This window comes from Chelonia mydas, chromosome 6, assembly GCF_015237465.2.
Source record: "Chelonia mydas isolate rCheMyd1 chromosome 6, rCheMyd1.pri.v2, whole genome shotgun sequence".
Classification (NCBI taxonomy): Eukaryota; Metazoa; Chordata; order Testudines; family Cheloniidae; genus Chelonia; species Chelonia mydas.
Window position 1 is genome coordinate 59,252,393 of NC_051246.2, and position 16,737 is coordinate 59,269,129.

The 16,737-nt window shown below is 48.7% G+C and overlaps 1 protein-coding gene across 8 annotated transcripts in view; it reads right to left on the reverse strand.

The window, feature by feature from the left end:
* The window catches only part of TP53I11 (tumor protein p53 inducible protein 11), a 46,950-nt gene that overhangs the window by 4,867 nt on the left and 25,346 nt on the right, over positions 1-16,737 (reverse strand). For 4 of the 8 annotated variants that reach the window (XM_043548774.1, XM_037900104.2, XM_043548773.1 and 1 more), the window contains exons 2-7: positions 12,286-12,379; positions 10,105-10,268; positions 5,798-5,856; positions 4,003-4,051; positions 3,468-3,564; positions 1,011-1,112 (exon numbers count right to left, since the gene is read on the reverse strand). In XM_043548774.1, coding sequence (XP_043404709.1) covers positions 1,011-1,112; positions 3,468-3,564; positions 4,003-4,051; positions 5,798-5,856; positions 10,105-10,233 — 436 coding nt within the window. In that variant the 5' untranslated portion in view covers positions 10,234-10,268; positions 12,286-12,379. Of the gene's footprint in view, positions 1-1,010; positions 1,113-3,467; positions 3,565-4,002; positions 4,075-5,797; positions 5,857-9,593; positions 9,691-10,104; positions 10,269-11,276; positions 11,284-12,285; positions 12,380-14,947; positions 15,034-16,737 lie in introns of those variants that run through there. The other 4 variants (XM_037900105.2, XM_037900106.2, XM_043548775.1 and 1 more) reach the window with 4 other exon arrangements.

Genomic DNA, 16,737 nt, shown 5'->3' on the forward strand with positions numbered 1-16,737 from the left:
GAAGGAAGAGGGGGAGGGTGGTGGAAAAAGAAACAGCAAGAAGGATGTTTAAGATCCTGAGCCTGATTCTCCGCCGCCTTGTGCTGTCATTTATTTTGTTCCCACTTTCCACAGGCATGCTACTGTAGCAGCCTAGTCCACTCTTAAGAGCAACCAGGCCTATTCTGAGGCAGAGCCTATTTCAGAACAGCTGCTTAGGGCCTGTACAGGGTATTATCAGACCCAGCTGGGGAGGTGTCAGGTGAATGATGAGCAGCTGATGTCTGCCAAGGCTGAGAGAGACTGCTATAGAAAACAGGTTGCTTCCCAGGCAAATGGTCTATAGGCAACCTGGGGAAGAGCTGACTGGAGGCTCTGGCAAGGAAGTCCCTGGGTCAGGGAAAAGGTAGCTATTGGATTTATATTGAACTGTTTGAAAGTTGTTGGGACAATCAACAGTAGCCTGCAGAAAGGGCCTGAACAGATGCAGGCTGTGGCATTTAAACCCTTCCTGGGCTGGTCAGCGACCCCACTGGCCTACAGCTCCTCTTGTGACTTTGTAGTGCTTTATGCCCTCTTTGCCCCCTTGCTGCACAGTTTGTGGATAACCACATAAGAAGCAAGGTGGCAGATGCTGTGCCCTGGAGGGCTGGGTATTATGGTGATGGTCACTCCACAAGTGTCAGACTGCATCGACGACTTTGCCTCCTCTACTGTATCCTCTCTCTTCAGCCCTCTGACTGGGTGAGTTTCACTCACGCTGAACACCAGAGGCCCAACTATGGTCTCTGCTGCACTACAGTAAGTCTAGAGACCACCACTAAATTCAATGAGGGGACTCCAGATTTTCACCAATGTAAATAAGAGCAGAATCTTTCCCCCACTGAATGCCAGATCAGTGCAAGTTATACTGCTTTGCCATTTACAGGATTCCCTTCCTCCCAGGCACTTGGGTGGGGAAGGGATATCCTATCACTTGGCCAATCTCCTCTGCTTTCCCCCCCACCACACCCTCCAGTAGAGCTACTCACCTAGGAACTGCACCCCAAAGTAACAGGCTTCTGTCAGCAGGGTCCAACGGATGACGACCTTCTCAGATGTGTACAGGGCATTCCACATGATAAGGGAGAGACCTGAGACAAGAGCACATAGAACAATTGCTTCACAGGCTGGGAGATGTTGCAGGAGAAAGGGGCAGCTCAGAGACCCCTCTATGGGGAATCTCAGAAGAAACAACAACTAAGTCATGGGGCTAACACTCATAGGCATGATAGAGCTGTGCTGATGGAACTGAGTAATCTACTGTGATGGCCCAAAGTTACAGATGGGGTTGCTGCAATGTATTTGGATGGATCCACCTTCCCGGCTTGACACTGCTAGAGTGCCCCAGCCTGAATCCTGTAACCAAGATTGTCTCCACCACACCTAGATAATATGGTAATGCATGCACTAGAAATGCAAACACTACAAACGTGATGGGATGGAGAGGGGGACCAGAGCGACTCATTGTGAACAATCCCAGTGTCAAAGAGGTTGTTTACTGGGACATAGGTATTCATGACATCCCAGTATGGAAGAACCACCTGCAGCTCCGTGCCTGCCACTCCACATGACTCACCAAACTGCCAAACTCCCTCTCCCAAACTCCAGATCTCAAATAGGCCAACTCCAGTAATAAGCTTTTTGCCTTGCATGGCTCTGAGTCATGTTCATGCCTTTTCCAGAAAGCACCACTGTTCAGCAGCCTGGGGCAGAGAGAGTGAGAAGTCCTGTCCTGACCTTATGTTGGCCTCTGGTTTCCCTTTGTCTCCTCCAACAAAAGGGGAGCTGTATCACAGCACTGGGATTTTCAAGAGCAGGCTGTGCTTCCATTCTGCACCACCGGGTGCTGCTACAGGCTAAGGAGAGGAGATGGGCAGCGGATAAGCTGAGAACAGGTTTCCATATGTACCAGAACCCCTGATTCTGCTACCTACCAGGCACAGTACCCATGGGTGATTCCTGCCACCATTTAAAAACAAAAACAAAACAAAAAAACACACCACACAAGACCTTGCACTTGGACCCACTGTCATAAGCAGAGGGGAGGGATAGCTCAGTGGTTTGAGCATTGGCCTGCTAAACCCAGGGTTGAGAGTTCAATCCTTGAGGGGGCCATTGAGGGATCTGGGGCAAAAATTGGGGAGTGGTCCTGCTTTGAGCAGGGGGTTGGACTAGATGACCTCCTGAGGTCCCTTCCAACCCTGATATTCTATGATTCTCTCTCCAGCCATCACTCCCTCTGTCCATTATCCTCAGCATCCCAGAGATAGATTCAAAGAGTGATCAGACGCTGTGGGTATGATCTGTGTTAGTTTAGTGCTAGTGAAAGGCAGCAGGGCAGGCTTCTCCCCTCCCCACTATACATGCCACCCTGAGAGTCTGAACTTCCATAAAACCAATCTATTCATTGGGGTCACCGTGCTAGTCTGGATCTGTAAAAGCGGCAAAGAGTCCTGTGGCACCTTATAGACTAACAGACTGCATCCGACGAAGTGGATATTCACCCACGGAAGCTCATGCTCCAATATGTCTTAGTCTATAAGGTGCCACAGGACTCTTGGCAGATTTCTCTTGGTACTGACAATGCATAGATTAAAAGTGGCAAAGAGTCCTGTGGCACCTTATAGACCAAGACATATTGGAGCATGAGCTTTCGTGGGTGAATACCCACTTCGTCGGATGCAGTCTGTTAGTCTATAAGGTGCCACAGGACTCTTTGCCGCTTTTAATCTATGCATTGTCATTCCCAAGAGAAATCTGCCAGCACTATGTTTTTCCTAAGCCTCCCACTTTCAGCTCCTCCACCCTCCAGTTTTGCTGCTTCCGCCTCCTCCTCCCCACATGGCACTGAAAGAGGGCTGACTCGTGTTCTGCATCTTTCCATGCTTGCTAAGGGTGGAGGTTGCAGAACATGGCGCTGGAGGAGGCAGCCCTGCTTCCCCCAAAGACTCCAGCCTCAGAGGGACAAGGCAACTGCCACACTGGAACAGGCCAGTGCCTTGCCTAGCCCAGTACCCCCATGTTCTGCATCAAGGCTAGATGGGCCATCTAGCCTTGTGTCCTCCACTCCACCCCCCCCCCCCCCCCCCCCCCGCTGAACCAGTTCTGACTCATGGCCCTTCCAGTCTAGTATTCCATTTCTGGCAGCTTGCAATCTCCTCCCCTCACACTGTGCAATGCAATGTTAGAGACCGTATGGAGGGAGGGGGCTTTCTTGATCCTAGAGCTAGGAGGGATGGACCATATTGCAAAAACAAAAAAATCCACTTGATGAAGGGGCATTTACCTGAACATTGCCTGGCTCTGTCCTACCCAGGTCTGACATTAGGTCTGGTACAGAGCTTTCCTTCCTCCTCCCCATTAGGATTCTTCACTCAGAGCTTCTCAACATCTTCCCTGTTAGTCCCACAGACTGAATCTCTAAGCTCAGTCTCAGCATTACTTACTGAGGAGGGCTCCTCCATACAGCCTGATGGGAGTCTTGCTATTGATGGATTCTTCTTCAAAGACGGCGTCATAGAGCTGATCGGGGAAAGTGAGAGCCTAAAAGGAGAAGGAAGGAGACTGAGGGAATCTCAGTTGCTCTACATGAGATCGGGTCACTTGAAGACAATGAAAGTAGAAGAGCAGCAGCTCCCCCTGGGTTGGAGAGACATACTGTAGAACAGGGGTGCAACCTGTGTTTTGGGTCACTTGTGGGGGGTGAGGGGGGGGGGGGGATTAGAGAGAGGAGACCCCTGCTGCCAACTGTGGTTTTATGAACCTGCTACTAGAGGCTGGGACTCAGGTGTTAGGAACAACCTGCCAGGGAAGCTGTTGGTAAAACCCATTACAAAGAGAGACAGCTGATCACAGACCAGGAAGAGAAAGCGGCAGCAGCTTTTGGAGGGTAGTGATGATGCATAGGGCCATGGAGGTTGCTAGATCGTGACTTTGGCAGCCCCGGGTTGGGCTCTTTCTGGGAATGGTTCTCCCACTTACCATGATGGCAACCCCAGAGAATATGATGGCAGAGACGAACTGCCAGACCCTGCATGGGAAGAAACACAGATCAGAGGCATAGAGATTCCCCACACTCTCACTCTTCCATCTGCCCAAGCAGGGTGGCCCCAGGTATATCCCAGAGGACACCCCCACCCAGGATATAGGGCAAAGGGAATTCAGTTTGTGATCCTTTCTTTATGTGGATGGAGAGACTGTCTTTGATTAGAAGCAACCAGTATGGAATACAGATAACCACCAAGGGATTTCCTGGCTAGCTGGAACACAATCAGTTTGGGGCATCTGACTGAGGTAGATGGTAAAGGCCTCAAGTCAGCTGGGCATTTGGGGCATGATTGATTTCAGTGGTGCACAGTGGAGGAGGGACAGGTCTCCTTTGGGCATCAGTGGCTAGGTTAATGGGCTGCAGTATTGCACATTCAGTTTTTCTCCTCGTCTAGGCTTGTCTATAGTCACAAGGTTTGATTTAGTAGCCAGTAAGGGCTGGGCACCTAACGGGACATTCCCATCAGCTATAGGACTAGCCTAGAACCCCTGGCACACCGCAACTTACCCCCCAAACTCATCAGCTCATACAGCCCCACTATTTACTTTTACTCATTCAAAACTCTCACCCTGACACATTTGGCAAACCTTTCCTACAAGTTTCTACTTGTAGCCAACAGGCTGCACAATCTCCCAAATCCTTGTAGTCTCTTAGCTTGTGTGCTCTTGAAGGAGGAAACCTGCTCACAGCTGCCTAAAAGTTTCTACAGCTTAAAAAAACACCACACACAGGCCTCCTCCGTCCCGTCCCCCCCCACACACACACACCCCAGTCTCTCTCATAACAGAGGCCCCAATGCACCTTGTGACCCATGAATTAGACTCACCACATCCAGTCCACACCTGGGACACTGCCTTGTGACAGAATTCTCAGGTCCACAGCCAGCCCTGGAGATTTCTCACCCCCCCCCAGCAGTGGTTCAGCAACAGCTCAAAAGGCAGGGTTTGCCCCCTTCTATTTAAAAGGTGCTATATCCACATTCAGAGCCCAGAGATAACCACTGAGGCAGAGACCTAACATAAGATCCCAGATGATGTTTAATGCCAGGGGCTCTGTTCTAGAACACATGGGAGACCCTCTTAGACACCATACAAGAGTGCAAGTCCCCACTTGACACCCCACAGATGAGTGACTCCTATGCCCAGATCCTCAAATGAATTTAGGTGCCTACCCCCTTGATTTCAATGGAAGTTAGATGCCTAAGCACAGTTGAGTGATACCTTCATACCACCACATAGCATACAACTGAGACAGGCCCATCAAAGAGGTAGGGATGTCACCATGCCTCACACAAGTGAGAAATCTGCTGTGCATACTGCAGAAGTGTAATACTCTACCCATCCACCCAGCACAGGGGACACAAACCACCCATTGGCAAAGGGGACATCACCCAGTACACCCCCCACTGCAGAGGAGACATCCACACAGATACTGCATGGGTGAGTCACCTGTCCACCTGAGCCCCTCTTGTTCAGGGTCATCCTAGGAGTGCCTGTACAGCCACCTGGGCTCATCAGCACAGGTGCCTTGTTATAAGAAGCATCTGCCTCCCTGACCACTGTGTGGACAAGAAGCCCCAAGGGCACCCTTCTGTGGCTAGTAAGGCTAAGGAGGATGCAAGGCTGCAAATGTGAGTGGGGAGAAGGCAGCAGCCCAGGTAAATATTTAAGCCCAAGACGGCCCTTAATCTCACAAGCCTCATCACTCAGACTCTCCATGGAAACTTACCTGAGCCCCAAGGGTTCCCGCACAGCAAATTTTATTTCATTGCCCAGGACTTGACTGATCTGAAATTCAAATGAGAACATGTGAGGTGTCTGAACAGCCTATCCCCAAGCTCCTGCAGACAGTGTCCATCAGCCTGAGGAGAGGGCACATATCCAACCCTATGGGGAATCTTACCTCTGGGTGGAATCTCTTCCCCCTCATCGAGATCTGTTGGCTCCCTTTGGTAAGTTCCCAAAGGATCATTTGATTATTTGGAACCCCACCCTCTAAGAAACTCCCTCCCTCCTCCTCTCATTGGAATGAGGTGCGATTCCCCTCCTCCCTCCACATGGAGGGTCTCCTCTTACGGGTGGGAGGGAGTAGCTGTCTGTTTACACAGATGGTGGCTGCTGGCTGTGGAGAAATATGCATGGGGCCATGATTCTCCAGCATGTCCATTCTGTAGATGTATTCCTTCACTAGAAGCAAACCCCCTCATGGATCCCACTCCCCTTAAAGTGTTCTATTCTGTAGACCACCAGGAAACATCCTCTGACCACGGTTCAAGAGCCACTCTTCTAGGGGTATATCTGGTTGGGGGTAAGGTATGGGGAGCTGTACACCCTTAGGAATTATGGATTAATGCAGGCAGACAAGACAGGCCACTCCCCCTGCCGCCAGCATTATCCCTATTCCCTCTGATTTCACACTATCAGACTCTGGCTAACCCCAATAAAATAACATTCTCTCTCTCTCTCTGTCCCAGGCAGGATGGGAGCTTAGCTGATTGCAGAATGGCAGCCATGTTTGCCTGCACAGTTACCAAGGTGCCTCCATCTCACTCAGCTGGGGAGGAAAAAACAGCTTTGCGTTCCATTCTGTGTCATTTCCTGCATGTAGGGAAAGGCATGGGGGAGGCCCTCAGGGCCAGAGAGAGCTACTTACAGCTGTGACAAGTTTATGCAAGTACTCTTTCCCCACCCTCCAGGGCCAGACTAGTCCCAGATGGTTTCAGGGACAACTCTCAGCAGGATAAAAGTGTTCCCAGGGAAGACTAGGCTGAGGTGGCCTTCCAGAAGAGCACAAAGCAGTTACCTAGATGTGGGTTGTTTTTTTTGTTTTTGTTTTTTTTTAAACTACTCCATTCATCCATTTGTAACCCAATCCTCCATGGGCACCAGGAGTGTCTTATAAATAATTGCACTAATTTCTGAGGTATCTGCATTAGATTATGCTGAGTGGATTGACTGGCTGTGTGCATAAAGCACAAGCTTAAAGGTCACCTAATGGGTGCCCTCACAATAAAATTCCAGCAGTGGTTTAATAGTTTAAAGACAGTGTTCATATCCATTAATGTGAAAGCAGTTTACATCCAGCCTTAGCACACTGGAAGAGCATAGTGCACGGTGCTTAAATTGCTGCTTTATTTTTGCCATGATAGCTCATCTCCATGATTTACAGAAGTCTGAGGAAAACAGCCGCAGCATTCTCTGGCAAAAGGGTTCTAGAAATTAAAGTAGAGGTGGAAGGGGCTCAGAGTGAGAGGTTAGTGATCCCTTCCCATTATAGTCCAGCCGACTGTCAAATATTAAGTCTCCGTGAGCATTTTGGGCACATCTCACCCTGTGGTCAATACACCAAGACTATCTTTTCCTTTTACATGCATAGATTTGTTTTCAGCCCCAGACAAACTTAATTACACATCTCTGCACTGGACATACCAACGCATCAGACTTTTTTGTAAATACCCAATTCCAAGGGATCATTTCCTGTACAGGTTCCCACCCAAGGAAGTGTTGCCGTTCTGCCTCAAGAATTGACAAATGCTCATTTCCTTCCTTGCTATGGCTCACAATGATTCCAAAACACTTAGTTGAATTCAACTTGCAAAATTAGAATCAGGAACTGGCTTTGATCAGCTGCGTGAGTCAATCCAATGCATCTCTTCCAAAACAGAGGTCATTTGTGAAGTTCAGAGCTGAGTTTGAACTGTGAACACCCCCAAAGGTTTGGGTGGGTTTGTATCGGGGGTTTTGATTTGCACCTGCCTCTCACATTAATGAGCTTCAACTGAGCAAGTCTGAACAGATATGACCAACTGGACAGGCCTTCCCTAGCTCCAACATTTTGAAACTTATTTAGATAAAGGATCCAGATAGAATTAGAAGTGGACAATGATCTAATGAAAGTGACCTGATACCGTATGTCTTTCCATCTCTAACTCCTAAGACTATGGGCCAGATACTCGACCACAACTAAGTCCCCTTTGTGCAGCTCCAGTGACACACTCCTAAAGGGGCAAGTTGGGGGAAGCTCCTAGTGATATAAAGTTACCCAAGGCCCCTTGACTTCCCCTCCATATATGGGGCATTCCAGGGCAGGCTTAGAAAGGAAATATGGAGTGATAGAGGTGAGAAGGGGTGGGGGATGAGTGTACTGTTCTGTCAATCCTGGACCAATGTTATGAGCCCTAGGGGGACCATTCCTGTGGCTGCTCTGACTTATGTCAGACTGATTCAGCCCCATATGGCCCTGATATCAGGGAGGTATCTTAAAGCCACCTGTATCTCCCCAACTCAGCTGAACCCAGCATGAGCTCAACTGAGAATCAAGCCCAGTGACTAATTCCTTCAAGCGACTGTCAATCCCTACTCTTCAGTGTCTTGCAGTCTCTGGCTTTTGCAATTCCCTGTCAAAAGCTTCTATGGTATTGCTCTTACACAGGCACTGCTTACTATGGAGAACTCGGTTTCTGTATGAGCAATACGGTGTGTGTGCGCGTGTGTGTGCGCGTGTGTGTGTGAGCATAAGCACGGTGGGGGGGTTGAGGGGGAGAAATGGATGGATGTTTGTGTCTGACTGTGTTCTCAAAGAGAATATAAACCACCCACAAAGTTATGTATATTCCCAAATTTATAAAGCATTATCTCTAATAAGGTGAGAATAGCAGCTTGAAACTCCAGGCCCTGCCACCCCCAGAGGCCTGGCAATTCCACCCACGACTGCGATTCTACTGTATGCCACACCAGATGTAGCTGCATCTCAGTTGCAAAGCACTTCCTGAAGGGTTTGCTGCACCAAAGGACAGTGAAAGATTCAAATGGTCACCGAACCCCCACATACATGCTCTCACTGGATGTGGGTTCCAGTGATTATTATGGCACAAAGATAATATGCTGTGGTGATTTGGGTGATGGGCTATTCTAAATCTTGCAGCTAAGCAGATGCTAGGATTTCAGGGATCCCAGCCTAGTTTTTTACCGGTCCTCTGCCTTTCCGGACATCTCTATTTCCTCTTTTCTCTTGCCCTGAGCACATTTTCCCATTTCCCCTCCCCTAAACACACTTCTGTTGTCTTCCTCTTTCCTGCCCTCTTCATGTATCTTACTCCTTCCTCTTGCCCCATCACATTTCAGGTTGCTTCACTGATCAGGTTGTTATTCTACATTCACAAAAGTTTTTAGAAATCGGCATCTTTTTCCCACAGGATGGGGACCAAGCCCCACCATCCAAACTAATCTTCCTCTTAGTTCAACTTGCATCAGCTAGAGAGGTCTGAGCCTCAGAGTCCAAATACCAATCCAGAATTTTGGTTTGATCCATCCTGCATGGTTCACATTTGAATTTCCCCAAAGTTTAGGGTGTGTTTGGATGTGGGGATTTTGCTTTGGGTTCCTCCCTACCACCACTCACTTGTTTTTACCTCAGGCATGGGAAGGGAGAGCTGTCAGCTGAGCCTCATCCCATTATCTATCTGGTCTTTGCTATTTCTTGTTTTTTTGACCACTCCTGGGCAGGGAAATGTCTCTTTAGTAACCTTTTCATTTAGCTGCATGCCACAAGAGATTCCTGATGCAGAACATCTCCCAACTTTGACCTCCACAGGTCTCTCTGCAAGTCTTTGTTACCAGACCATTGCAAACATCCATCCTGCCACAAAGAACACGGGGTTCAGAGATGGGTTGCCAAGTTGTTCCCACACTGCCCTTTCCTCCTTCCCTTCCCCATTAAAAACAGTTTGGCTCAAGTAAAACCAGCATGTTTGAGCCCCCTGCACTGCCTGGAACCAGTTTTCCCTTCTTTGTGTGGAGACAGGTCAATGACGGGCACAATGGGGGAGGGTGGTGCAAGTTCTCCAGTTCTCACTCTCCTCAGGGACACCCAATGTCTGACCCATTGTAAGAGGCTCTTTCAATCCCACTTTTCCCTGCTGTGGGGCAGCCAAGAACACCACCCCTGCTGTCTCTCTGTTTAGGACCATCCAATTTCCTCACCCCATACACCCAGAATAGTGTTATATTATTACAGTGCATGGGGGTGATTCTTACCTTAGACCTATGAACTTCCCCATCATCATCTTCCCCGCCAACTCCCAAGATCTTCCGTGTCTTGAGTCGGCTCACCAGGTCCGTCTGGCTATGCTTCTTCATTAGAGGTGGGGGTTGCTTGGTCGCCATGGTGACTCACGTGCAGTTGCTGGCTTCGGAAGAAACTGAAAGGACAGAGGAAGTCAGAAGTGCTGACAAGAAGTATCTTTCATGGGGTTAAACCCCTTATGAGGGACTGAGCATCCTCCCATTAAAGATGCTGGAGACACTTAGCACCTGGCAGGATTGGGTCCAAAATTAGTTGGTGTCCTCCATGGACAAGAATGGGGCATTGCTGTTCTCACGACACGCCAGGCTAGATTTGTCCACAGCTGGACAGAGGATTCTGAGTTCATTTTGAACTAATGAGGAGCATTTCTACCTGTTTGTTACCTCTGTACCCATTTGAAAGAAAGCACCAGAACTCAAAAAAAAGGGAGGTTCTGGGGCTTTAACGTAGTTACTTTAGGGCTGATGACAGTGCCAGCCTGACAGTCTTAGGGACTGATGTCCTTTAGCCCCAGAACAAGTTAAGTACAGGCAGCAACAGTGCAAACTGGCTTCCCCTCTAATTCCCTGACCAGGAGCAACTCCTTCTAGAACCCCAGGAAGTTCTGACACCATGGTCCATTCACTTGTTGGTCTCTCCACAGTGTCTGTGTGCAAGGAGCACCACATGGCCCATTGTGTAAGTACTTTTCTTTTGTTTTTAAATTGTGGAACAGAGACCCATCACCATTTCACAATGGTAACCTCCAGGGAACCATCCATTAAGGAGTTCCAGACAAGAGAGCAGTAGCAACTGCATCCACAGAGTTCCCTTCCTCTCTAACTGCATCAAAGACCCAAGGAAATTCTGTCCACAGAGAATAAATTCTACATTTTGAGTTTCCTCAGAAGCCACAAAAGTGGCTCAAAAACCATAGAAGAAACCTCCAGCATAAACATTCTTTTCATGTTCTTTTACTGTTTTTCCACAGTACGCATCCGATGAAGTGAGCAGTAGCTCACGAAAGCTTATGCTCAAATAAATTGGTTAGTCTCCAAGGTGCCACAAGTACTCCTATTCTTTTCATGGCTGCTCCAATTAAACCTCTGCTCAGTGTGCTTTTATCTTCCTAATTATAGTGGGTGGAAGAGCTTTGTTATCAGCTGGGAGTCTGTCTTCTCTCCAGAAGATAGAAGGAGGGGGAGCCCAGCCAATCTAAAACCTTCTGTTGGGCTAGCTGGTACTAAGTGCTCTTAAAGAGAAGTTGCCTGCAGCTTCACTCATCTGACCCCTCTGGACTGATCATGAAGAGACCACATTAGCAAGGTCCTGGGTATATCAGTCTCCTCTGAGATCTCACCATGTGGTCTGATGGCATAAATGAAGGACTATCTTTCTGTGATTTCTGAGGGGATCCCAGTGAGAGAATGTGTAAAGAGGATGGTAATGCAGAAGGCAGGGGTGCCTGAGCTTTAAGTGTCCATGGGGAGATGTGACAGACAGCTCTGGCAATATGACAGAGACTCTAGGACTTCACTTAACTTGTATCAAAGAGAGCAGATTTCAGCCACCCTCATCTTTAACAGACATGCAAGGTTCGGGCTATGGGGGCTAGAGAACCCAGGATGCAGTGATCCGTCGGGGTCGGTGTAGCATTGCGTGCTGGGATGGGTGGTGTCTTCCAGCTGTTCCTCTATATTAAAGAGGACAGCCATGAATTTCATGGAAAAAACTACAGGGTGCATTTGGCCTGTGAGCCTCACTTCGTCCATCCTGGTATAAAGTGATGTCTGAGGCAGACTGAAGTCAGAAGCTTAGCATCTTCTCACAGTATTTCCCAACACAGAGGACACTAAATTACTCTAGGGGAACAGCTGGGGGTGAAGAAAGCTGTGGGGCCCCATTTATTTACTTGCAGCATGGGTTATGGGGCAAATGGCAAGTAGCTCCTTGACAGCCATTCACCTTCCCTTCCTGCTTCTGCAGCGGCTCCTAATGCAGCCCATCCTTGGGAGCAACTCATGTAGAGGGCCACTGTCCACCAATCTTCTCTTTCCTTGGTTGAACTGAGTCCCACAGGAGCACAGTTCCATAAAGCACTAGAGACAAAACCCCCCACCCTCCCAAAACTCAGGACTGGGAGAGAGACTCACACACGGCAAGGGCTGCTCCAACTGAAGATTGCTTGGCACCTTCTCAGATCAGACAGTCCCGGTCTTACTTTCCTTCATTCCATCTTGGCTTGGTCTAGAAACAAACATTTTTTTCTGAGCAGGCATGGGATTCTAATCTGGCAAGTCCCTTGCTCAGTCCAGATTTTTCCATAGCTGTTCCATGCACGTGGAATCCGAGCTAGCGTATGTCTACACTGCAACTGGGAGATATGGTTCCAAGCGGGTAGATAGACATGCTGGCTGTGCTCAAGCTAGCATGCTAAAAACAGGAGCATGGCTCTGCAGGCATGGGTGGCAGCTCAGGCTAGCCACCCAAGTATGTACCCAGGATGTCAGGTGGGTTTGGACTCTGGCAGCTAGCCCAAGCTGTCACAGCCACACTGCTCTTTCTAGTGCGTTAGCTTCAGCAAAGTTAGTGTCTGTCTAGCCATGTTGGGACCTGTTGTGGAGACATAACTCTAGTGTCAAAAGGGGACAGGGCTGTTCAGAATATCCCAGATGAAATGTGTTAGCTGAGGGAAGCTATTCTGGTGTCAGGTGTGGAGAAAGCGCTTTAATTGTTTACACTGCTTGCTAAGCACAGAGTAAGCATTCAAAGGGTAAGTTAACACAGTAACATGATCAGGCTATCACAGGTTGTCACACCCTACAACTGTGCTGGTGCTGTATCTGGCCATGACAAGCAGTATACAGTGCCACAGCTCACTGTGAGGCTCTGTGCTTTACAGAGTTAAAGCAGGGGCTCTCAAACTGGGGGTTGGGACCCCTCGGGGGTTGTGAGGTAATTACATGGGGGCGGGGGGTCGCACACCGTCAGCCTCCACCCCAAACCCAGCTTTGCCTCCAGCATTTACAATGGTGTTAAAGTGTTTTTAATTTATAAAGCGGGGAGAGGGGGGTGGGGTGTCTCACTCAGAGGCTTGCAATGTGAAAGGGGACACCAGTACAAAAAAAGTTTGAGAATCATTGAGTTAAAGGGTTTTGCTTGGTTCAGCCCAAAGCTGAACCGAGATTCAGGTACCTTCATACGGCCATTTGACTGTACACAGATGCATGGGTTTGTTAGTGGCCATTAAGCTGTATTACACCTCTCCAGTGTTTGAACCTAGAGAAACTGACCTGCAAGCAGGAAGCTGAGCAAATGTAGATTGATCGTTCCTGGACTGGAAGTGGACTTACAGGAAGGGACTGGAGGACCATGATGTCTTGATTGTTGCAATTGTCAGTGTCACTTCAGGGGAGCAGTACACACTAACAGCTACCTGAGGGTCTGCCCTAGAGCTCAGCAAGTGATGGTTACCTTGCCATATAGCACTGCTGGCATACAGATGTGTGAATGCAGAGCACGTTAAGGGGAAAACCCATGGCTGAGCCAGAGTTAAGGGTGTAGTGAAGAAAAGCCATCAGCTGAACAGTGTTCTCTAGCAAGGCCTATGCTGGTGTCAGACCAAGAGCTGACACTGTTGCTCTGGTCTCAGAATTCCCTAAGATTGCCAACTATTTCCATGACACAAACCCACAGGATCTTTGGACAAATGTCATGGCTGACTCCTGTACTCAAATGAATTACTGAAATGGCTCTGACCAGACTCTTAGAATTCTTTCCATCTAAACAGTTCTGCTGTTTATTTTCCAAACACTTCTTTTGCAAGGAAAGTACAATCCAAGGTTTGAGTTGTTGACTTGAGCCCAGCTCCCTTCCATCATCCTTGGGAATAGCTGCAGTACAGCCAATGGCAGCTGTCAGAACTTAGAGAGAGATTTAGCCAGTGAGGAGATGGCTATGGGAATTAGGATGCAGCCCCTTTTCCACACTGGAGCACAAGCCAAGTAGGTTAAAGCTAGAGACTAGGGAAGCAGTTTGGAATAGTTAATTCAAATTTTGTCCCCATATCAGATGGAAATTTTCCCCACACAAAATCTGAACTAAATCTGTGCCCAAAACTTCAGCTGAACCTGAACCCCCAAGTCTGACCCCAAACTAGTCCCCCAAAATCAGTACCAAGGCTCCAGAAAGCTTGGCAAACACTTTTATTGTTCCCACACACACACACTTTCTGCTACCTCTACTTCCTGGCTGGACATTGAAGCACAAGGAATAGTTTGCTCCCATGGATTTCCAAGTTGGCTGGAATCAGGAAGCACCCGAGATGCCATTGGAAGGCCTGTTGTCATGCTATTCTAGTCCTCTTTTCTGATCCTATTGGGATCCAGGAAGTGGGCGGGCGGAATCCCACCCACTGCTAAAGGGCCTCCCCTCAGCCTAAGGGGAGTGTCCACAGGACCTGGAAACCAAATAGTTCCAGGGGACAACTAATGAAACAGGGGCAGGAGTGAGATCAAAGGGTCAAACGAAGGGAACCTGACAGGAACATCGAGCAGAGAACCCCGGACAGTGCCCACTGCGCCTTGAAGGCATCAAGGGAGCCAGCGGATGCCGCCCAGAGGAACTCTGCCCGGATTCAAAGGCACTTGGATCAAACTAAAAAGTGTCTGGGCTATCAGATGCTTCTCTTGCCCAACGGGAATCTACGGACTGTTCAATGTTCATTCAGTGATAGATGAAATGAGGTAGGGAGAGAAAGCAAGACTCAGGGTTGTGGCTGGCTAGTGAAGAGCAACCACACAAGGATTGACTCACGTTACTGGGGCTCAAGCCGGAATCTTCACTTGACTTCTCCCTGAAACCTTCTCTCATAGTATTTGTCTGACAGGCCAAACTGCCTCCTGGAAGAAAGAATGAGGCGATAACTTACTGAGGATGGGCTGGATGCCAGAAACACTGGCACTGACTAATTAATGGCTGTTAACATTAATGTTAAGTGCCTAATTCCAGCTCCTCAAAGCAGAGTTGTGGTTTCTGCTCCGGGCCCTGTTGCCCTTAGGATATGACTGGGAATAGCAGAGATAAGGGCTGTGCAAAGCCCTATGGCCCAGCCTCTCAGAGTGAGTATTGCTCGCCTCTGCAGAAGCAGAGTTGCACATTTAGCTGCAGGGCTGTAATATTCATCTCCTTCAATGTTTGCTGGGGTGGGGGAGAAAGAAGAGTGGAACTTGCTAAGAGACAAAATCTGCCACAAGGAGAGGAATTGAGCCTAAGCAGCAGCATCCCCTGGCTTCCAAACATATAGAAGCCCTTCCTTATGAACGTCATACATTTGGGGTTCAGTGGTTGTAGTGGCAGGGAAGGGATACACAGCTTGGGAGATTCACTCCACACAGCATCTCACCATATCACACTGGGGATATATCGCAGAGAAATAATGCTGATCCTGCTTCCTGCTCTAGCCCTCTTTCGGACCAGAGGCTTCTGGTTTGTAAATTTTTTTTTTTTTTTTTTTAAATAAAGTGAGGAAGGATATTCATCACCATGTTGTCTCCTGGGGAGAACAGGCAAGTCAGAGAAAGGGGGTGTGGTAGGACAACAACGGCTCAGGGGACTGAGCATGTGATACAGAGCCTTTTGTCTCTCTAGAGCACCAGTTCCACTCTGACCAAAGGCCAGTTGCAACCAAAATTCACTCCCATCTGATGGCTGGTGAAATGAGTTGCTGGGTCTCAGTCCAATTCTTAGTGGATGTTTGCTCACATCATCATTAGTATTACCCTGAGGCTGCTCGAAGGTATGCCAGGGACTGGTCAAATGCCAAGACAACAGTGGAGTGGGCAGGTGGAATGTAAAGGTTACTTCCGGCCACTTGTGTGCCTAGACCCCAACCCCCAAACACAGCTTTGGTCCTGTGCCTCATGAGAAAAATTTCCACCTCCCAGAGGTGATGTGAGGATTAATTTTTTAGTGTGTGAGAGACAGACATACTGCAAGAGCTGCTCTAATTGAAGATTGCTTGACACTTTCTCAGATCAAACTTGATCAGCTGGAAAGAGCAAACAGGATGTGTGGAGGAACATTCAAGGGGGTGAAAGGTAATGCCAGCTCCACCATCAGGGGAAGGCAGGGCTCGGGCAGGGGGAAGAGGAGGATGGGGGGCAATGCTTGGACGAGCAGCAAGGGCCAGCCCCACGTTGTGTCCTGTTTTCCCTTTGGGAAATATGGTCACCCTAGTCTAATACCACCTCAGCATCCCTCTTGCCCGCTCTGCTTCTTCCTCCCAGCCTCATTGCCCCTTCCAGAACTAACTCAGCTGAGTTGTGGAACTGAAGAGGCAAATCTATTGGGAAGGAGAATAAAGCTTGGATGTGTGAGGGTCTTGGAAGCCAAATCTGTACTCAGACCACACAGGCTTGGTGGGTGTATATTGACTGATGAGAAGTGCCAAATTGACAACTGAAGTCCTCTGTTTAGCCACAGAACAGGTACATGTCAGGCAGCAGCAGGACAAACTTCCCCCTTAAACCAAAACACAGTCAGTCATTCTCCCTCCCCCTCGATCCCCAGGCATTACCCAGAAGCACAATTCTAGGAATGAGGGG